The sequence below is a fragment of the Calidris pugnax genome, unplaced genomic scaffold (genome assembly GCF_001431845.1).
Source record: "Calidris pugnax isolate Ruff unplaced genomic scaffold, ASM143184v1 scaffold188, whole genome shotgun sequence".
NCBI lineage: Eukaryota > Metazoa > Chordata > Aves > Charadriiformes > Scolopacidae > Calidris > Calidris pugnax.
In genome coordinates, this window is record NW_015091257.1 from 11,535,119 (window position 1) to 11,558,176 (window position 23,058).

The 23,058-nt window shown below is 37.1% G+C and overlaps 1 protein-coding gene across 1 annotated transcript in view; it reads left to right on the forward strand.

Moving 5' to 3' along the window:
- OFD1 (oral-facial-digital syndrome 1) overlaps positions 1-23,058 on the forward strand; it is a 35,050-nt gene that overhangs the window by 187 nt on the left and 11,805 nt on the right. The window contains exons 2-17 of the mRNA XM_014960225.1: positions 126-227; positions 2,739-2,939; positions 3,757-3,825; positions 3,910-3,937; positions 4,722-4,829; positions 5,526-5,662; positions 7,747-7,920; positions 9,517-9,623; positions 10,564-10,683; positions 13,459-13,532; positions 14,254-14,345; positions 14,480-14,669; positions 15,331-15,461; positions 15,833-15,944; positions 17,357-17,959; positions 22,025-22,160. Coding sequence (XP_014815711.1) covers positions 132-227; positions 2,739-2,939; positions 3,757-3,825; positions 3,910-3,937; positions 4,722-4,829; positions 5,526-5,662; positions 7,747-7,920; positions 9,517-9,623; positions 10,564-10,683; positions 13,459-13,532; positions 14,254-14,345; positions 14,480-14,669; positions 15,331-15,461; positions 15,833-15,944; positions 17,357-17,959; positions 22,025-22,160 — 2,378 coding nt within the window. The 5' untranslated portion in view covers positions 126-131. The remainder of the gene's footprint in view (positions 1-125; positions 228-2,738; positions 2,940-3,756; positions 3,826-3,909; positions 3,938-4,721; positions 4,830-5,525; positions 5,663-7,746; positions 7,921-9,516; positions 9,624-10,563; positions 10,684-13,458; positions 13,533-14,253; positions 14,346-14,479; positions 14,670-15,330; positions 15,462-15,832; positions 15,945-17,356; positions 17,960-22,024; positions 22,161-23,058) is intronic.

The window sequence follows — 23,058 nt, forward strand, 5'->3', positions numbered from 1 at the left end:
GGTGTTCCCCAGCAACGCCTGGGTCTGCCTGAGGGGGGGCCGGGGCGCTCCCTGGCCGGGGATCCAGCTGGGAGTCGAGAATGGCTTTTTATTATTTTTTATTTCTCTTTTTCCTGGTATCGTAGGGCAGGATGGCTTCGGTTGAAAGGGAGACGCTGTCCCAAGACGAACTGCGGAAAAGGCTCTATCAGACTTTTAAGAACCGAGGTGTACTGGACACACTGAAGGTGTGCTCTATTCGCTGCAGGTGCTGCCTGTGGCTCCCTGTACTAATTAACCTTGAAAGCACCGAAAGTCATGCCAAGTAACTGTTTCTCAGTCTCCCTAGCTGTATTATTTTTGTCTCAGCCTAATTTGTATTTAGGGTTTTTTTTGGCCAGATAAAAGTTTTTTCCTCAACAGAGGTGCTTTTAGTTGTGGATTAGTCTCAGAGTCTTTTTTCAGGAAGGTTAAAGGCCTGTATCAGGTCTTTGAAAATTTCCATGCTTGAGAAAAAAGCCAAGTAGGAAAGAAAGGAATAAAGGAGGATACAGGATTGGAAAGGATCTCTTATCACAGTCTGTTTATTACCTACTATAAGTAGGTAATAAACCTACCTAAGCACACTTTATGAATTACCCTCCTAAACTGTTCCCGTTCTGTTTTAAAACTATTTGAGCTGTTTTGTCCTTTTCTGCTCATTGAGGATAATGTTTTAGAATATAGTTATGACCAAGAGTGAAACTTTGTTCTGATTGGTAGCCTGGGTTTATTTATGGTTGTGCTGGCCTTTTGTACTGAAAAGTATCTTCCAGTTTAGGTAACTCTTGCTCCTCTTGGTGAATTTATAGGTCACAGTTGTACCTTTTCTTCAGCATTCTGTTCTACAATGCTAAGCAAGCCAAGGTGCAGTAGTCCTATTGCTCACTTTGTAGTAGTCCTCTGTGTCACTTTGAAGTCTCTACCCCTGTTTTTTTTTTTTTTTTAAAAGGCAGTAGATCATCATTGTGAGCTTTCCAGAAAAATTTTTAGAATGGTGTTAATTCTTCCCTAGTTTTGGGAAAGTCTGTGGAAGGCTGCATCTCTTTTTGAGGCATGTTACATTTGTAGCACTAGTAATTGATTGATTCATACATCCACATCTTTCTTTTCCCAAATAATACATAACCCTTGTTTTGCAGCAGAAATTTTTACCGGCCCTTACATGCTGAAATGTTTTATTTCATCCAGTTTCACTTTTGCTAGTCTTTAAACATCATCTGATTGGATTTTTTATGATGTCTTGATCTTTCTGTACTTCTATACACATCTTTGTGTCACCAGCAAATTTTTTTAGCTCCTGCTTTTTATGTCTAATTCATTAAAGTTAAAAAAAAATAATAATTAAGAGCTATATTTTAAGGATACCATTGGAGTCTGCTTTCCTGCTTCATCATCTTTGTCTAGAAGATTGTACATCGTATTAAAGATCTTGTAGCTTTTCTGAGCTGAAGAATTAATGCAGTTGTGTTTCATATGGATTCTTATGGATTTCTTATGGATTCTTATGGATTACATCTAATGAGAACACTCTCAATGTTCTCATGGTCTTACCTGACTGTCTCTGTTGATAAGAGGCAGAGTGGATCTGGAACTACAGGTATGATGAACGTCAGCATATTAGAACCAATTTCTGCCTTCCTTTCCCGTAGTAGGGATGGGGATTTAGCCCTGTGTTTTCCACCTGCGCTTTGTCACAAGACGTGTAAGAGGTTGCTGGTCTCAGCTGTTTTTTGAGACAGCATAATCTCTGTCAAAGTTGGTTGAAACTAGCCAAGTTCAGAAATTAATATGGAAAACAAATTTTGCAGTTGTCTTCATTTCTATTGTCAGCCTACTTTCTGTAGAAAGCCATGCTAAAATATCAGTCTAGTCTGATGATCTAGCTTTGTTAAGTTTTGGTGAGTATTTCATCTCAGTTTTGGTAACACACTAGTTCTTTAATTAGCTTTACCACTCTTGCATACCTGTTGTTGAAAGCTTAAAACACTTATTTCTGTCGTGATCTTTTAGTATGCCATGAACAATTTGTATAATTATTTTTTCCTTTTATTATTATTTTTCTTCCTTTTACAGGAGAGAGAATTTCTGATTTTAGGTTATTTTTTTTCTCTATTATAACTCATAGAATGCAGATAAAAATACAATTAATTATTATTAGTGCCTGTAGGCTTTTTTGATTAGTACTCTTCTGCTTCCCTACAAAATAACTGATATCAAAGACACTGAATTTCCTGTTTATTTTCTCATCTGCTTTTGTGATGGCATTGGCAGCTTCTTGATATCAGAGAGATCTTGAGACTCAGAGGGGGACTAGTGAGTTTTCCAAGTATACCTGAAATTAAAGCCAAATCAGGCGGGCTTTATTTAAGCCAAAGAGAATGAGAACAGGAAAGCAGTGATCTAAAAATGAAGCTGAGGTTACTAGAGTGGAGTTTATATGAGTTCTTGACTGAGAACAGTACTTCTTTTCAGTCCTACGTTTGCTACCTCTTGAGGGAAAGTCAAAGATCTCTGTAGACACCATTAGAATGTTTTGAAGAAATGCACAGTGACCCAAGGACTTTTCTATATTTTGCCAAAGTTAGTCTGCCCATTTCGGTTATGTAGGTTGTAATATAAAGTGTACAAGTAAAACAAGACTCCCCACGAGTTTTGAAAAATAAAAACTCTCATTGAATAACATGTAAACTGAGAATATAATGTCTTCTCTGTATCAGACGCAGCTCCGAAACCAGCTAATCCATGAACTAATGCACCCAATTTTAAGTGGAGAACTTCGGCCACAGGCTGTTCCAAGTGATGACAGTTCACTTTTGATCACAGCTTCCAACAGTTTGGTGGCAGATCATCTACAGAGATGTGGCTATGAGTATTCACTTTCTGTTTTCTTTCCAGAAAGTGGATTAGAGAAGAAGAAGGTAAGTTCAGTAATTTACCCCTTCTATGACTTTTGGGAGCTGTGCTTTCTGGGGGTTGTCATATTCCAACAGAATCGAAAAAAGTCCCCTTTTGTGATAGAGAAATACAAACGCAAGTACAGCTTCTGATCATCTCCATAAAAGATTTCATTATTCAGGGCTATTTTTATGAATATTTAAATTGGCAATAAGCTGGTTCTGGAAAGACATCGCACAAGCCTCTTAACCTTGCACTTGCTTCACCCATAGCCACAGTCTGGTGTGACCATTTGCGAGGCTGAGTGGCAGAGCACTTGGGGAACTGATCCTGATTAAAGCTCATCTCTTGTTTGGCTCTTCAGTTCCCTGAAAATGGTCAGTTTAAGCTGTTCTAACTACAAGCTGTGGCTGAAAAAGGCAGCTGTTGCCCTCTCTTTGTTTCTTCTCTATGAGTGTGCGATAGGGTGAAGTTATTTCTAACTGAAAAGTACTTTTTTTTACCTGGTGAGTAGTTAGTTGTTGTTTGGATTAGTGAGCTCATCTGATTTGTATGATACATCAAGAAAAGGGGCAATAGCAGGATGGGAAGGAAACAAAACTCTCTCTTTTTACAGCTTCAGTTGATCATGAAACTACGTGCTGCCTGCCACATATCCCAGGTAGTGGAGATAAGTAAATGTAGTACTAGAACAGCAGGCCTCTAAAAATTGTCTTACAAGACACTAAATAGATCTTTCTAAAATGGAGAACATTCTACGATGGTAAATTAGTGCCTGTTACATATTTGAAATTATTTTAAATTAGTTAACCTTTTCAAACTTTTTTTCCCCCCCCAAAGCTGTGGACTATGCAAGATCTTCTTCAATTAATGAGGATAAATCCAAAATCCAGTCTTTACAAATCGCTGGTAAAGTTCTTTTGATTTTGAAAATAAGCTTAAATTACAGTTGTGATGAAATAAACTGGCTAAAACATCTTTTATTTCTTACAGGCTTCAGGAACTCGGAAGGAAAATAAAGGTATGAGATGTTTATACATGATGCAGACAAGGATAATTGTGTCAGCTTCATTTTTATTAAGATGCAAGCACTAGAAAGTCAAATTTCTTGTGTGTATGTTGATATGGAATAATATAGATTCAGTCAGATTTTTTGCAGTATGACAGGATCATGAATATTATATTTCAGGATTATCTAACTCTTATTTGTGGTGTGGATTAAGTGTTAGCATTCACCTACAAAATAAATGACTTTAACATTAGAACTGTGAAGAAAATCTGTAATCAGGTATTAAATATAATGCTCTTTGGAAGCTTTTCACGCTAACTTTGGCAAACTCAGAATTTGGTTTTTGTTTATAACTGCCTCTACTAGCTTGCATAATGTTCTTCAAAAACAAGCTAAAGATGTAATTGACTTTCCTTTGTTGTATATAAGAAATAACTTATGTCTGCACAATGAAACCTAGCTATAATGTACAGCCTAAAGTAGCTTGATCTTCAGAAAGCCCTGTTGCCTAATGACCTCATAATTATAGTAGTAATAATCTGCTCTCTCAAATGACCTTGGAAGTCAAAGACACATGGATGAAAGGAAAAGTTGCAAAATCCCACCTTTTCCAGAATGAGATGGAATGAACTATGCTTATAATAAAATCTTAATAGTTTACCAGTGTTGATTTTTACTTAAATACTTGGTTCTTTCCATAGATCAAATAGGTTTTCTTGCACAGTGAAAATGACTTCATAAAGGCTCAAATTCAGTTCTAGTGTGAAATCAGAACTAATATATTGGATCTTGATAGGTTTTCTTATGCAGATTTTAATTGGACTTACTGAGCATCATCTAAGTAAAGAAACTCACGACACAGAAACTCAGACAACTTCTGTGCCTCCTTACAGAGAATCTCTGGGTAAGTGCAACCTCTGCAAGCAAGTGTCCCCAGATATTTTCATCCTGGTAAAGGGTTGGTTTGGATTTATTATAAATTATATGAATGGTGTTCATTCATCATTGACTCAAATGCAGCCTGAAGTAATAGTAAATAAAGGTCACACCTATTACTAGTACATTGATTTTTCTAACCTGTCTTAAAATAAGGCAAAATTCCTATTACAATATGTTTTTTTTTTAATCTCTCATTTTCTTAGGCATTTAGCTAAGAGCTATAGTGTCTTAGATGTTCTGTAAAATGTAATTGTGAATGCATGCCTTGCTTGTGTTTCTATGATTGTGTTTCAGTGAAAGTTAGGTATAGATTGGGAGTTCTTGAATTTTAATATGCATACTATTAGTAATACAAAACCCCTAAGGGTTGCATGCAAAAAAAATTCTTGTCCATCCATGATAAAGAGGAGGAATGACTATGTAACACCAGAAATGGTGCCTAAACAGCTAGGTACCTCCTCCCAGCTATATGTTGTGTGGCATAAAGCTGATAAATGGCATTTCTCTACTGCGTCTAGTTTTATACCACACAATTCTTTCTATGACAGTGCTATTTGGATAAACTAAGGAACTTTCTACAGAGACGTGTTTCTACAGTCTTTGGTAGGATAACTGTGGTGACTATTATTAAATTATGATGGATATGTTTCTCTTTTTATAGCTGAGAAGCTTCAGCTGATTGATGAACAGTTTGCAGACACTTATCCCCAGCATCAGAAATGTGAATCTTTAGAAGTAAAACTTCATGAATATAGAAAAGAAATAGAGAAGCAGCTTCAGGCAGAAATGTGTCAAAAGGTATAATTGAATTTGAGGGAGATGTTTAATAATTAAGGTAAAGAAAAGGTCTAATAGTTAGAACAAACACAAAAGCCGAGGTTAATCCAATATAAATTTTTAATTTGATGATACAGCATGTGTAGATTTTCCATTCACTTTTTTTGTTAAACGTGCATAGAATAATAATTTATTATTCTTTTATTCTGATATTCATTTGTATTTATTCTGATGTTCATTTGTAATACAACTTTTTCATATTTTGATTGTCTTGGTATATGTTATATTATCTTTGATTATTTTGTTTTATAGAGAAACGCTTGCTATGCTTAGTCATACTATTAATTTTCCTTCTCCGTTAAAATTTTGAAGCTTGAATTTCAATTTGATGCATAAAAACTGAGAAGCATGAATTGCTGCTGTGTAGCTTGACAGATAGTTGAGTTAATTTTTAGTACTGATGGGAATTTGCCTACTATTTCAAAACAACATACAGAAACACTAAAACCATAACAGACAATATTATGAATTATTTTTGGTGTTGTTTCTTTTTCTTCCTACAACTGAGGACAGCTTTTTTTAAGAATTTTCCTTCATTTTCAGAATAAAATTAGATATTTTTTGGTCACATAATCCATTGATAATTTTTATGTCTGAAAAATCGAGCAGAGAGAATATAATGAAGTTTATTTGAATATGGGGTTTTTGCCATAAATTTCTGTCAAGATCAACAGTTTATTTGGATGGAAAAGTTAATATAACTGTAGTTCATTTAAGTCTGTTAAGTCTGTTTAAGTTCCATTAATTTATCTCAAAATCAATAGTTTATTTATATATAAAAATGATAATCTGATATTCGGTTAGAATTGTTAGGCACAGTTTTAAAAACCCTTATTTGCATATGAACTGTTTAGTCATATTTATTCAGCTAAACAAGAAGAAGGACAGAGAGTTAAAACCGCCAATGTATTTTACCTTCATTTCTCATTTCATCTTTATTCCCCAACAGGCACTGTCTTTTTAGTGTGTAAAACATGTTAATTTGTGTGGTGTTAAGTTTGTCTCAGTTTAAGCAAAGCAGTTGTAACAAAGGAGACTGGAGTCTTAAGCAGTTATAAATCATTTCTAAATTCAATTCACTTTCTGTGGATTCCTTAGCAATTACTGTAAGACATTTTTAATCCAATTTGTGTACAAGTGATGCTGTGCTGTCTCACCAATTCTTTGTCACAAAATTTATGCCCACAGACCTGAATTCCTTGATCAGACATTCCTACTGTGCTTTTCCCCTTTCTTTAACCTCATTTTCTCCAGTCTCACAATTTTTCTACTATTCTCTTTTTATTCTTTTGTTCGTTTTTCTTCTCACGTTTTTTGTCTTGTGTGCTTGCTTTCCATTTTCTTCCAAATATTTATTATAATTCTTTTTAACCCTGTTTGTCCTTGAATATGTTGTACTTCACAAGTTGATTGGAGGCACGTTCCCTGTGACTCTTCTGTGCAGTTGCAAGATGCGTACTTTCCTGTTTGTATGCATTTACTTTTTTTTCAGTTGTGCTAAGAAGTCTGTGAATCAGACCTCTGTGTCTGTAACCCTCATTATGCGGAGTTATGTCTTCTGCATTTTTTACACATTTGGCAATTTTTGTGTGTCCAGATGAATTCTCTTGTTCCTGAGCGATTCAGGACAGGTCTGCTTCTGCCATTTCTTGCATCACCAATTAAAAGAGCTTTTTTAGGAAAGGGGCAAGAATGGAGGCGGTGTCAGAAGAGAAATTAAAGAGTGTGGCCATTCCTTAATTGCAAGCAGAGTATCACTCCCGCAGTGTGTTTTTCTTCATAGGCCTCTGTTTTGCTCTTATCTAAAGCTATTAGTTTTGTATAAGATTTGTTTTGGGATGCCAAATAAATGCATGAAAACTCTGTGAGGCACTCAAATATTATGTGCGGCTAAAATACTTTTGTCACAGTAATTTATTTTCATTGAATTATCATACATTTCCTAACAAAAATTTCTAAGTGAAATTTAGAATTATCTGAGGAAGGATTGTCTTTGCTGATTTGAAGATATCCCCACTTAACCCACTATTTCTCCTTTACATAAGCTAGAACATTTTAAAGAAGTTGAAATAGCAAAAATTAAAATGGAGGAGAAAGCGCAGACCCAGAAAGAAATCTCTGAGCTGCGTCATGAGTTAGAGAAGACACACCAAGCAAAGTCTGAAGCCTTGATTTCTCGTGAAAAGAACGCTATTGAGAGGCTTCAAAAGCAACAAGAGGTAAAGCTCCAAATTTTTCTTAATCTAGTACAAAATGGTTCAGTTGACTAAAGCGTTCTTTTATCTTTGGGAGATAGGTCTTACTTGCTTTATTAGTGAAAACTCTTAATTTACTTTTGTTCTCATAAACAGGGGAACACATTTAGCAACTGCAAATGAGCATGGGTAAATATCCAAAGTAACTGTTCCTGCAGCACACAGTATATAGTTCTAAATTGCTTCTCCCAGTCTCTATTTTCAGTTTTTGGAAGAGTAGTTTGCTTCCTCTTCTGTTGCCTTTTTGCCTAGCCATCCCCCTGCTGCCTGCAGTAGACCTTCCTATCCAAATCATAGTTGTCCACAAATACTAACCACATTTTGCTTTGGTGTGGTGGGTTTTGGTTTTTTTTGTTTTGTGTCCACCCCTACCCCGCCAAGAGCATGTGGTATCGGTTAACAAAGCAATAATACAGCTCTCTGTACAATTATACACTGGTCTCTACTATTGACCTCCTTCCAATCTGAAAATTAAACATTTTATCACTATGCTATGAATTACTTTCATGGTTATGGCCTTAGAAGCTGACAAGAAAACCATCTATTTTACGCTCTCAGTCTTCTACTGTGGGTATGAAATTAGTTCAGTAATTAATAAAAAAAAATAATAGACTTCTAGGTCTCAGTATTCTGTCAGGTGTTGTGTAGGAATATTTGGTTTCTCTTGTCAGATTCTGCACTTCACTGAAAGGTATATGCTTCATTCACCTGGGCACTCTGTTAAAAGAGACCAGGAGCTCTACTGAGTTGAAGTATATTTACATTAGAGGTAGAAGGTCATATAACCCTTTACTAAGGCACTTTATGCCCAGGAAATATGGGTTGACAAACTGGTCTATTTTTTACACAAGGAACAACAGCTAAGTCTTTCAGCACTGCCAAACGCACATGGCTTGCCAACTTGACATGAGCACCTGTACTGCAAAATTATAATTTTTTTCTTCTTAGGCAGCTATTATTTCTCTGGAGAGAAATAATGCCTTGTGGGCTTAAGGACAAGAAAAGCTATTTTTTATTAATAAGAAGATATGTAACTTTTGATATTAGCATGTTCATCACTCAAAGAATCCCTTTAATAATTTGTTTGATTTCTGTAAGTTAAAGTGCAATTACTGAAAGACTGCTGGTTTACTCAGTTTCAGTTCTAAATCATGTTTTATCAGGCATTTTTGGCATTTGTTTTTTCATTTTTCTTTTTATGAAGACAATACAAAACTATTGTTTACTTAAAAAAGTGTTTAAACATGTTTGTTCTGTATTTTTTAAAAACAATTTTTCCTTTTACGTAACTTTGATCAGTGCTATTTCTTAAAAAAAAAAGATTGTTTACAGATAGCCAGTAGTGACTCCGTCTGAAATGTTTTTACTCAGAGTAAAAGGACAAGGAATAAAAAAAAATACAGTATATTCTGGTTGTTATTTCAAATGATGACTATATAAATAATATTTATTGGAGTAAGACCAATTCCTGAAGAAGATCCTTGAAAGTTTGAATGTGTTAAACATTAAATACCTGTATAAAGTGTGAAGTAAAACAAGAGGTAATATTTTGTGATTCAGATAGAAGCAAAGGAAGTGTACGCTCAGAGACAAAGTCTGCTGAAAGATATTGAAGTCATAAGGACCAGAGAGGTGGAACTGAAGCAAAGAATTGAGGCATTTGAAGTGTAAGTTGCTGAAGGGCATGTACAATGCTAAATGATGCTGTTGTCCTTTTCTGGAAAGTGTGCTTCAAGATGTTACTGCTTCCATGATATTCAAATAGATTATATATCTCAGGAGTTGTGTTTTGCATTTTGAGCAGTATAGTATACTGTCTCTATTATCAGGGATACTCCATTCAGAAAGACCTTTTGGGGGTTTTTGTTCTATTCCACCTCATCCAACCAAAACAGTGCAGCATCACTTTGGAGGCAAGAATCCAGATGTTTGCTTTGAAGTGCTTACGTTAAAAAAAAAACCCACACCCCCCCAAACAGCACAGTATATGTAAACCTAACACTCATGAGGCGTGTATATGTTATTTTCTTTAGTCTTGTGTTATCTTTATTTTGACTTGTCCTTAGTAAGATCAGTTTTCTTTTTTGAATAAAAAAATAACTAAACCGTTTTTGGTAGGTTTTGAATACTGCTTAAAGTCATTACTTTGTCATCTGTTTGTTACAGCAGAATGAGTATCCCACTAACAAAAACTTGTTTTTTTTTTCAACAACCCAGCAGAGGGTGCTAATAGAATAGCATGCTCAGCGCTGTCTCCTCTGAAGCCTTGCTGGTGTGGGAAACTGAGCTAGGGTTAACTGGGATGGCTGCAGAATTGATTGGTACTGGATTTTTAAAGAGGGCAATTTAGTTTGTGTCACATCTCCTTGTTCTTAATGAATTACAGTAACATATTCTGATGATAATTTCAAATTGCTACAGTGTTCCAAGCAAGCACTTTATCCCTTGATATCTCTAGATGTTATTTAAAAAAACCAAAACCCAAACCCCACAGTTTTGGCTTTATAACCGGTCCTTGTCTGTATATTTATGGATATTTCAAAAAACCAAACCCCACAGTTTTGGCTTTATAACTGGTCCTTGTCTGTATATTTATGGATATTTCAGCACTCAGAAACTTCAGGAAGAGAAAAATAAAGCGATTGATGATGCACTTCGCCGTCGGGAGGCTGCTGTGAAGAACATAGAGGAGACATACGACCAAAAGCTTAACACGGAACTCTTAAAGTAAATTTTTCTTTTGTCTCTAATGGGATGCATGCTACTTCCTATGAAAACAGACTAATAAATTCTATAAGATTTCTTTTTAAAAATGTAACAAAGTGAGGGCTTTGAAAATGTGTATTTATGGTTTTGTTTTAATGTGCTTGAATTCCTTACGGTATTGTTTAGCATTTTGCTAGTAAGACAGAATCTTCTATCTGGTTCAGAAAAAACATGCTATAGAAATTAATTCTCTTAAGATTATAGGTTGTATTATTATTGTAGTTTAAATTCAGTGTTGTTATCTGGGAAAGAGATGTGACATTAGTTCTATGTTTAGACAAGAGGATCTGAAGCAGTATTAGTGACTTCCTTTGACCACAATGAACTGACCGTTTTACAAATGCAGAAAAGGCATGGAGGGGAAATTAGCATTAAAGAGATGTTATAGGTTTCTTGGAAAAAGGGTGAGAGGCACCCTAGCCCATTGTACAGATGGATTGGCTCTTACCTTAACCCCTCCCCATTTTTCGAGAGGGACTGTCTGTTACCCTCTTATTGACTACCATCTGCTTGAACATGATTTCAACAAATTTGCCTAGAAATGCTCCTTGAAAGCAAAAGACACCATGCGTGGCTACTTGGGAGGTGTTGCATGGGGTATATCCCAACTTTGCTTTTACACTTTCTTGAAGTGCTTTGGTCACTTGAAGGGTTACTTGATGCTTCAATGCGGGCAGGTGCTCTTGGCATGTTATTACTCGTGTGTGTTTGATGGCATGAACCAAACTTCCAGTTAGGCAGTTAAACCAAATGATTGATGTATCATTACTTTTTCTTGCAAGCCAGTGAATAAGAAGCACTATCTATGTTAGTGTGTCTTTATTTAAATTACAGAGAGAAGGCATAAAGAGTAGGTTTTAGTAAGAATGGTACCTCAGCTGAAACTGAGCAGATTTGAGGGTTTTTGTCAGAGAACAATGAAATGCAACTAATTGGCATGCTTGGTATCTTATTTTGCCTAGTCCATAACAGCTAGTTACAAATAATGCTTGTGAAGTGCTTCTAGTTCATAAGGAGAAGCAAATTATTTTAATGATGAATGGCTGTTTAGCTTATTTTATCAACATACAAAATATTTCAGACATGCTGCAAATGCTCAGAAAGATGAAATCCATGTCCTTTTGTCCCAAATCCTTGATCAAAAGTATGAAAGAGCTGCTATTTAGTGTATAAAAATAATGATGCTTGCTAGAAAATGACTATATTTTATTTCTGTGGTAAACATTCAGTGCTGTAATTGGGAGAAAGTGAGTGGTCTGGGTATTTGCAAAAATGCAGGGGGATGGATGTGGCAATATCTGAAAACATCTATGATCTGTGTCACAATTATGCAAAATGCTGAGATTTGATAACTGCTTTAGATTTGAAAAGAATTGAACAGTAAAGTTGGATGATATCTGGGCTGTGAATAGTGGTGTACGTGGGCAGTGCTCGGTATTGCCAGTGGCTGATGACAAGCAGAGATCCCCTGGAACCAGTACTGTAGATTCTCTTGGACCCATGCTGTCTAACACCATCATCTGTGATCTGAATGATGACACAGGGCATCCTCAGCAACTTTGAACATGAGGCTTAATTAAGAGGAGTGGCTTCTCCAGCAAATGGCAGAGTTTCAGTGCAGACAGACTTTGATAAACTTGGGGATGGTGCCAACATAAATCTTAGGAATTTTAACAAGGAGAACTGCAAAGCTCTGCGCTTGGGGCAGAATATCCCTATGAAGTAGTATAAATAGGGAAAAGGAATTAACCAAGTAGCTGTGTTTCTGAAGATGGGACAGGAGAGTTACAGTGAGTGCCAGGTTGACATCCCCTGGAACCAGTACTGTAGATTCTCTTGGACCCATGCTGTCTAACACCATCATCTGTGATCTGAATGATGACACAGGGCATCCTCAGCAACTTTGAACATGAGGCTTAATTAAGAGGAGTGGCTTCTCCAGCAAATGGCAGAGTTTCAGTGCAGACAGACTTTGATAAACTTGGGGATGGTGCCAACATAAATCTTAGGAATTTTAACAAGGAGAACTGCAAAGCTCTGCGCTTGGGGCAGAATATCCCTATGAAGTAGTATAAATAGGGCAAAGGAATTCACCAAGTAGCTGTGTTTCTGAAGATAAAACAGGAGAGTTACAGTGAGTGCCAGGTTGACTATGATCCAGCAGCATGCTCTGGCAAATAAGGCAAACAGTGTGATGGGTGATATTAGTAGCAGCATGGCCAACAGCCTGGGGGGAGTTATTAACCCCTTCAGGTATTGGTGAAGACTGTGCTAGGAATACTATCCCCAATTCAAGAAAGTCATGAAGAAACTGGAGAGGGCTTAGTAAAGGTCTGTAAAGGTAGTTACAGGACTACTAGGATGTGACCTCTGAGGTTGTATGGCAGGGGCTGTAAATTGTTGCTTGGGAGGTTCAGGTTGAATGTGGAGAAGAAAAATTTTACCGGGAGGGTAGTGCAGCACTGGGACAGGTCATCCAGGGAGGTGGTGGAATATATGTCCTTTGAGGTTTTCAAGACATGGCTAGGAAGAGCCACAGCTGGCCTGCTCTAGAGTTGGTGGTAGTCTTGCTTTTTGAGCAGGGCCCTTTCAACCATTTCAGTGGCTCTGCGATAACTAATTTTGTCAATAAATAATCCTGTGATTATAGTTTAGTCTGGTAAAGACTGGAGTTTACACAAATGAGTATGTATGTGCACACATACTTTGAGAATAACTAATTCTTTTTACTTCTAGATATCAGCTTGAATTAAAAGAAGAATACATAGCCAGAACCAATAAAGTCACTGAAGATGAGAAAAAAAATAAAGGTAACAGTCTCTCTGAGATTAATAGAGTAGCTTTTTTTCTCTACAGCTTTTACTAATGGGTGTCAAAATACTGTTATTATTAAAGAGTAACAGTGTTCAGTAAGACTGGCATAAGAGACAGAAAAGCCATCAAAATGGATTTTGAAAAACATGTAGCAGGATCCCGTGACAGGTCAGCAACACCTTGCAGTTCAGAGTGCAGTGGAGATTGTGAGCTGGTTCTTTGCATGGTGTTGCATGGAGGCTGCAAAGTATCCTGCTTTTTCAGTTTCCCAGCTCCTTCTGAAGTCCTACGAGCTCATTCATTCTTTAATTGAACTCTTTAATTGAATATGGTAGAGTCTGGTGCCATACCCTTGAACGGTTGCCAGTTTCTACATTTATTGTGTACAAGATGTTTAATTGGAGCTTGAGGAAGAGAGCTGGGACAGATAAACGAACGTATTTAGACTTTTAAGTTAAGGATATGTGGAAGAAATGATATATCACGTGCATGTGAATTTAATTTACTTAATTCTAAAGGACTGTATGTGTGCAGATGTATATATACACTCAGTGTGATTTACTTAATTTTGAAGGAGTGTGTATGACATTCAGTCATTTTTATGTCTTGAATTAAATTGAGTGTTGGGCTTAGCAGCTTAAACTGCTTTTTGCTGATACAGTGTTTTACTGTAATAGTCTACTAATTTTAATTCAGCATTTCTAATCCTTCCTGCAGAGAAAGCTATGCTTTTGCATGAAGAAGCCATTGCTGTTAATTCAAAAAAGGAGGAACTCAAGCAAGCTATATCACGCACGAAAGAGCTTGAGGTAATTGTAAACATGAATTTAAAGAAGCTGTATTTGAATTGGTGCATTTGAGGTACATTTAAAAAAAAAAGTTAAATAAAAATAATTAAGTAGTACAGCAGTTCATAAGCTTCTAAACTGTTCTTTATCTGCAGCTGGATTTGGAGTCAGTGAAGGCCCAGGTTCTGTTATTAAATAAGCAGAATCAGTTGTTGACAGAAAAACTGCAGGAGGTATCAGACTATCCTTTGCTAAAGGAGGAGAAATTGGAGCTCCAAGTGCAAAATAAACTCCTTAGGCAACAGTTGGATGAGACTCGCAGTGAGAACCAGCATCTTCGAGAGAGTCAGTGTGGATGATTTAGTAATTTTCTTGTTTATGTTTCCCTACAAGTATTTGTTTAGAAATAATTTTTCATTAAAATACATTCATTGTATTATGTTTACTAGTAGTTTACATTAAACCCCAACTAACGTTTGTGTGAAATAAAACAGTCCGTGACGTTATAAGTTTATTTTCTTTAATATGTCTGTATAGTAGAAATCCTGAATTAAGTGGTAGCTATAATAATATGAAGAATATGCCTTTTACCCTTTGAAAAAAGCAGTGCAAGATTTGTAACCGTAGCATTACTATGGTTAATAATGGTTAAAGAACATTGCATTATTACTTTTAAGCACTCGCCTGACTATAGTTATAAAATGTCAAGTATTTTTAATGTGCATTTGAGGTTACAGGAGAGTAGAGATGTACCCCCAGTTATGTGAGTTAGGGATGTGTTTTTCTTCCAGAATAGGACAGTCTGGGTCTAGTTCTTAAATGACTACGCCAACAAAAATTTCGGTTCTTTGTAAGGGGAAGAAAAAAATCTCTAAGTATTTTATTCAAACAAAGCCTTGTTATGTTCCAAAACCAAATCAGCTTTACATTTTGAAGGAGCATCATGTAGAAAAGTGCACATTTGTTATTCTACAGCTGAGTGTCTGGTATTTCTCTTTTTGGTTAGAGCTGTCCCAGCCCTCGGCAGAGCACCTGGCCTGCCAAGTGGAGCTGAGGAGGGTGGAACATTCTAGGAAGCTGGCGATGGATGAATTTGAAAGTCATAGGCAGATTTTGGAAAAGCAGCTACAAAGTGAGGTAAATTATTTTTTCTAAATAATTTGAATCCTTTCTTCTTTCTGTCATCATGTTCATGTTTATGTATGTACCTGAGCAGGCTGTTTAGTGTGTAGTTACAAGGATTGCTTGTAATCTGCTTATTTTTATGTTAACAACTCTAAAGATGATAAAACAAAATGACACCAAAAATGACCAAAGCCCCCCAAAACTGACATAACCAAAGTAAATCTTTCCAAGTCATCAAGTTGTGAGGACTGACTTTCAGTAGGATACTATGTGTGTATGGTTTTTCTGGACTTAAAAAAACATTTAGAAACAAGTATTCAGCCAGTTGAGAATGTTCTTTTTGTTTGAATTATGTTTTTTGTTTTATTCTTGATCTTCTATAGGTTGAGCGTTGTGCTCAGTTAAAGACCCAACTGATGGACTCCGAAGCTACTGTCAGGAAATTAAATGTGCAGGTTGAAGAACTGAAACTTCAGGTGAAACAAACACAGGCAGGTTTGTGTCTTACGCAAGAGTGGTCTTTGATGAAATTCACTTATCTAACCAGTGTAAGAACTTCTGGAAGCTTAAAAAAGCTGTATGGAAATAATATACCACCAATGAGTTTAAAATCAAAATCTATTTAAAAGACCAATTTTAAAAAGTAGACTCATTGCAACTTCCTTTCAGAAAACATATAGAAGGAAAGGGAAAACATTTCTCCCTGAATACATACATGCTTCTACTGTCTGATTTTCCTCAGTGTGAAGACATAAATGTTTGGTGATAAAACAATCACCATTTTCCAGGACAGAAGTCGTGTGTTAATGCATTTTGATTCTTCAATGTTAATAATAAGAATAATCAATTTGAAATTGTATTGCATACCTCACAAGTTTAAATCTAACTTTTGAACAGTTATTGACAAGGCTAATAACTTGTGCACCTCATTTGGGCATTAGAGAGACAGAGGGACTTGCGTAAAGCAATTCAGTCTGCTGAAGAAATGTAGTTCTAAAGATGTGTTTCTGTCAAATTGCTAATATCAAGTATGATAAATAAAAGCTTTGGGACGTGTATTTAATCTAAAAATGTGGAATTGAGTATTGCAGTGACTGCACATTACATACAGTACGTGTGCACCGTAGCTGAGTATGTGCAATACTTTATATTATTCGTTAAACCAATATGTACATTTTCATATATGGTGCAAGTATCGGTAACTGTTTAGAATTGGAAGTTTGTTAGTGTCAAAATAGGAAATATATATCTTAATTGAATGACTGAAAATACTGCACAGACTTTTATTTTGCATCAGAGTTAAGGATGTCATTGAAGAACTATTTATGTAGAATGAAAAAAGGTTGTTATTTTGCTGAGAAAGATACAGCCCCATAAATTGGTCATTTGGCCTTGCTGAAGCATACAAGCGCAAGCCAGGAAGCAGACAACCCCAAAACATTCAATTTAACTGATGTTTTTGGAGAAATACTTTTTTTAAAAAAACAACACTATCTATATGCAATGTTGTTTTTCTCCAACTTTATTTTTTTGGTCTGCCCTGTGTCCCTCACTCTTTAACAGCATGATTGGATATAAAATGTCCAAAGTGTCCCACTATTTTTATTTTATTTATGTATTTAAACATAATTTAAGAAGTAACGCTGTGGTATGCATACTTGAGATAGTTTTACATGGAAGGGTTATATATTAAAAAAAATAATATCATTGATAATTTTCAGCTATGCAGCTGCATTAAAAATGCATTTAAATCAACTCATTACATTCTCAAAATTTAAGCCAATTCCATGTTAAAATAATTTTGATCAAGTTGGAATTTAAATGCCGTGTTTTGGTGTCTCTGTTTCGTTATGGGTCTCCCTCTCTCACCCTTTACTGTCACTCACTTTTCACTTGCTATCATTTAGCTCTGGAAAATGAAGTATATCGGAATCCAAAGCCTTCGCTCGTCGATCGCTCTGTCATTGACTTTGCTGGTGACAGAATTGTACCTCCTGATATTTATGTGGATAGCCCCTTCTTGAAGAGCCAGGTTATGATGGATGTGATGAAGGTGCCAAGAGCTGGCTATCATCAGCAGTTACAGCCACGCAGTGCTTCTCCGGATTCTGACCTGGAGTGTATGGCACAAACCTGGGCTAGGATAAAAGAACTAGAAAAAGAAGCAGAATATTTGGAAGAAGCCTACAGGAACTACCAACGCAGGGTCATGCAGGACGCGGCTGCAAGCAGAACGCCACGGAAGATGCAGTCCCCTTTGCTTCAGCAGTGTGCTACAGGTAGACCTCCCTTGACTATCCAGCATGAACTTCTAGAGGATAATCCCATCTCCCAGACTTTCCCCCTGGGCAGTCCAAGAGGTGAAAAATACATCAAAAGAACTGGGCAGGTCGATGTCTTTAAAAATCCCTTAACACCACCACACAGAGGATCAGCTTCTTCAAGACGCCTTTCTTCTACTCCCGTTTCCAAACTGGAAAGAGATCTCAGTAACAAGAAAATTTTAGATGGTAAGTCACGATTGTCAGTGTGGGGTGGTGTTGGGGTTTTACTTATTGTTCCTCTACAAATAACTACTTTGCATCGTTTTAGTAACCTTCCCTCTGTATTCCTATCTCTTTATCTAGCTATTGTAGTTAAGGCTTGCAGCAGAAGACTACTTCGTCTGGCTTCTCTTAAATTGATTTTTCCAATTTGAAATGTCCAGGTTTGCTTTTGTTTGTTCTTTTGCTGTGACATCTTTATCAAATATTCCTGAGCGGTTGTGAGGGGGAGGGGATTAGTGTTTGGTCACAATTGAAAAATTGTAATTTGCTATTAATTTCACGGTGTCTTATAATTACTTAGTAGATATTTTTTAAGGACAGTACTCAAATACAAGCAAAATACAAAAGAATTTAAAATTTTAAAATAATTACTTTGTTTCAAACCTGCAGCACATTTGCTGCTGTGTCATGCAATTTTTGTCACTGGCTCAAAGTGGATTTAATAGGATGAAAAAAAAAGATAGTAACAACAGCAACAAAAATGATAATGATCAGCTTCTGCATGAAGGAAGGTTAAATATAAGAAGGGTGGCTTAGTTTGGAAGAGAGTTGGGTGAGGGAAAATCTGAAAAGCAATGAGTGATGTAGAAAAGATGAAGAGGGATCAATTAATCACTGCTTCAAACCCCAGAATTCTGTGAAATTGAAAGGAAAGAGAAGGAAGTAGTTTTTCATACTATGAATGAGTTGTGGAATTTATTGCTTCTGTGGTGACAAGTGTAGATACAGGAATAAAACTTCCCTGTCAAGAGAGCCCAAGTATTGATTGAGGAAAGGTGGGGGTGCATATTGCCAGAAGTAGGATATAACTATTCTCCTTTTTGAATTTTAGTTTAGTTTTGTTTAGTAATGGGCACTGTTAGGAACAGGTGACAAAACAGTCTGATCTATTGTGGCTGTCCCTGTTTCTGCACGTTGAGTATCATGCTCTGTTACTGAAAACATATTTGAAAACTTGAATTTCCAAAGCAGTCTTCTGCATTTTAACTTCTCTCTGACAGCTTCTGTATAAACTACTTACAGACAACCTGTTTAATACTGCACAAGCAAAAATCTTTCATAGAAGTATGAAAGTAAGGGATTGGAGCACCTCCCTTATGAGGAAACGCTCAAGGAGCTGGGACTCTTTAGCCTGGAAAAGAGAAGACTGAGGGGAGACCTTATTTATGTTTATAAGTACCTAAAGGGTGAGTTGAAGGATGTTGGAGCCGGACTCTTTTCATTGATTTCCAGCGATAGGACAAGGGGCAACGGGCTCAAGCTGGAACATAGAAAGCTCCATTCAAATACGAGAAAAAACTTCTTTAGGGTTAAGGTGACAGAGCACTGGAACAGGCTGCCCAGGGGGGTCGTGGAGTCCCCTTCTCTGGAGATCTTCAAGACCCGCCTGGATGCAGTCCTGAGTGATGTGCTCTAGGCGTTCCTGCTTTAGCAGGTAGTTGGACCAGATGATGTGTAGAGATCCCTTCCAACTCTGACAATTCCGTGATTTCATGAAGTAGGGTTGTGTTGTAAAATTGCAAAATTTCATAATTAAAGTTGCATGCATAACCTTAACAGTCCTTCCCATCTTTGTACCTGTCAGGGGCTAGTTATATGGTGGCTGATCTAGTTTTTCCATTGGATCTGTTCTTTGCTTAATGCAAAAGACCAGCTTGTTCTGGAGAGGGTTAAGAGTTGAGTAACAAAGGAGGGCATTACCTGAGTCAGGTGTTACAGAAATTGAATGGTATGTAGTGTAGGAAACAGGGCTGCAGCTAGATAATATGTTCTCAAGTTGAACTGACGCAGCATTTACCCCTGTAAGCGCTGGAGCTTCAGTGCTAATGTGCTGTGGAGTGATTTCTCTGCTTCCAGTTAGACTGCTTCCCCACTGATAATGTCAGCTCTGTTTCAAAAGCCTTCTGAGGAGGAGTGCTTTTATACTAGTATATGTGTTATCCTTTGTGCTAGAGATGGCTGAAGCACCAGATGAGTTTTTGCTAGAAAACCATCAGTCATTCTGGAAGCTTCCATGGAGCTTTTCAGTGCTGTTGAAGGAGCCACTCTGAACAGGTCAGAATAAATTTTAAGAGGTAAAAGATATCATGGACATGAGTCTGAGATTTGATTTTCCTTTGAGTGAGGTGTACCACAGTCAACTCCTGTAAGGACAAACTGCAGCTCAGTTGTCAGCACCTGTCTTCAAAGGGTGAAAGGAAGAAGTGTGTCCTGTAAGATACTTGCAGTTGGCAGATCTAGCAGCTGTTTTATTTTTTGTCTGCCAGTGGAAGGGTATGCGATTTTCTCTCTTCCTTTAAATTAGCTTATGTATTTGACTGTTTTCTTTCCCAAGCTCCTGTTAGACATCTTTCAGGCTTTGTCTTTTGACTGGAAGGAGTAAGCCCATTTCTTTAAGAGCAAATTAAAGCAGGACAGGATCCTTTTCTGTTTTCCCCTGCTTACTGTCTCCAATCTCTGGACAGAAACATGGATCAAGAAATAGTTACTGAGAAAAAAATAATTGGATTGGTCTCTGACCCATACTCCCTACTACTTGATCAGTACTTTGATCATTACTTGACCAAACTTCATACTTCCTGATGAGAAAGAGCAAGGTTGGTGAGTCTTGACAGACAGCATACTGTGAGCCAAAGACTTCAGCTATTTGTCTTTTAGTAGAAAATCAGCAAGTTCAATACTAGGTAACTTCTAAAGAGTAGTAGATTATAATAAATTACCATACAAGATGGCTGGCGTGCCAGCTGTGTCCTAGCCTGCAGTATGTTTTATGCCAAGGAGGTGCATGTGGTGAGTACTACGTGCTGTTCTGGTCCATTTCTTCTGCATGTGAAAATTTGACACTTCATTAAAGATTGGATGTAGGTGGGCTGAGGGTTCCCACCATGAGCAGGCACTGCTGATAAATGAGTACAATGTAACTGCTGGGTTCTGTTCTGTTTGTGTTCAGCTTCCTGGAAGGGTGTTTGTCTGTGTTACATGGCCATGGAGACTGTCTGGAGATAAAAATCCATGGGCAACCTTGGCCTGAAGTATCCTCGCTTCTGCGGTGTGATGGGCCCCAAGAACAGAGTGTGCTTCTATACAACTGCCTGAAAAAACTTCAGCTATGGGAGTGTTAATAAGGGCATTTCCTCTATCTCTTGAGCCAAATTAGTGCTGACTACAGTAAAAAAAGTCAATAAAGAGAAGAAAAACAACGGTACCTACTTACTGAGTGAATACCAAGTTTTATGGAAAAAACAATAATTCATAGTCTAATAATGAAAGACGTGTGCAGCTGCACAGGAAAGGAAAATTAAGGTTGTAAACCAAGATTTAAGCAAAGTGCTGCACTCTGCATGTTTGATTAAAAGCTTTTTTAATGCAGGGGGTTTGGTTTTTACCTTGGTTTCCTAGGAAACTCAAGAATTCTCTAGTCATATTGTTTTCCTTCCCTGATAACTTTACAGCTGTTGATAAGAGGATAAAATCTTCAGAGATTTTCTTCTTTGCTTCCTCACCTATATTAACAAATCTGTAGAAAATGAAACCTTTAGGTTAACATACCTAATGAAGCATTCTCTTTTGCTGGCTAGTGAGCACATCCCTAACTTGAAATCTGGGTCTGTAACTGCTTTCTCTAATGCCCAGCATGGGAGAAATTATTTGGTGTTTCACAGAGGGGCTGCAGGTTGTGGGGAATATAAATGTATTATGGGGTGATGATAGTTGTAGGCTATGTGAGGAGTAAGTTTATGATGGTGAAGGAGAATTGCCATACAGGAAGGATAAAAACCAACCAAACAAAACAACCCCCCAAAAACGAAACAAAAAAAACTAATCCACAAAAAAAAAAACAAAACCAACAGAACCAAAAAAAGGGTACAAGAAAGTTCACGTTAATCCTGGTACATTTGGATGTTAATTGCCCTATAGCAGTGGTGCCTGTACAGTCCAATTATGCATGTATTGTAAATGCCAGCCTTGTTTTAGGAGTGGTAGGACAAATAACTGACTAATACAAATTGTGGGATTTTCATTCTGCAGACTTCAGTGGCTCTGAGGACCTTGCCTCTTCACAGCGGAGTGTTGATCAAGTGCTTTCTCCTATTTCAAAGCCACATCTCCTTTCATCTTCTGAGTCTGTTTCCTCCTCACCATCCAGTCGTGGCCAGAAAATCAGGTAACATTTTTTACAAAGCAACATTGTTAACCTGTGTTTTAGAGAGCGTTTATCTAACTCTTCGTGGTGATAGCTGCTTTTACAATCCAAGTAAGCCATTCATCTTGTGAGAAATTTTCTAAAGACAGATGAGGGTTTCCATTCTTGAGTATCATGCCTCTAAAAGAAATTACTTTTGAAAAAGCAACACCCCCCCCCCCCCCCCCACAAATATGGTTTGACATTTTGACCTCTTTTAAGTTTATGCTTTCTTACACTGCGAAGTTATGTGCAGTGAAATACTTAAATCTGAAATGCGTTGGGAGCTTCAAATGAATCCAATGTTTTTTCAAAAAAAAAAAAAAAAAGTCCTGTCCTGTGACAAACTAAAACTATCTTGATTTACAAATTGTTTTGTAAAGTCGTTTCACTGTTGCAGTTAAGCAAGGATGAAAGGTTATTCCAGAGAGTCCCTCTGTTGGGGAGAAATGGTAATTGTAGCACTAGCTCCAGTGCCTAAAAAATCCAGGGCTGTGGAAGGGTGCTGGGCAAAGGACAAAGCGCCTGGAGAGTGAGAATGTGAGACGCCCTAAAGGCATGTTAGTTTAATGCAGATGTAGCAAACTGGTAAATATCCATCACTGAAATTTAGCTCACTGAAACTCTGTTGCTTAAGGCTATTGATTTCCTCTGTGATTAAAACACCGTTTAGGACTGTGCTTCTCAGCACTTTCAGTTTGTGTTGATTCAACCAAGGTAAGTATTGCTTTGTTACCGGCTGCGGCTTTGAAGACAGAAGGTGTGTGCTGTCACCACCAAGGCACACCTGAAATGCACAAGTCATACAAAGTTTAGGCATTCCTGGGCTCAAGTCAGGCTGCTTTACTTCATTGATTTTCAGATTGCTGTAAATACTTCC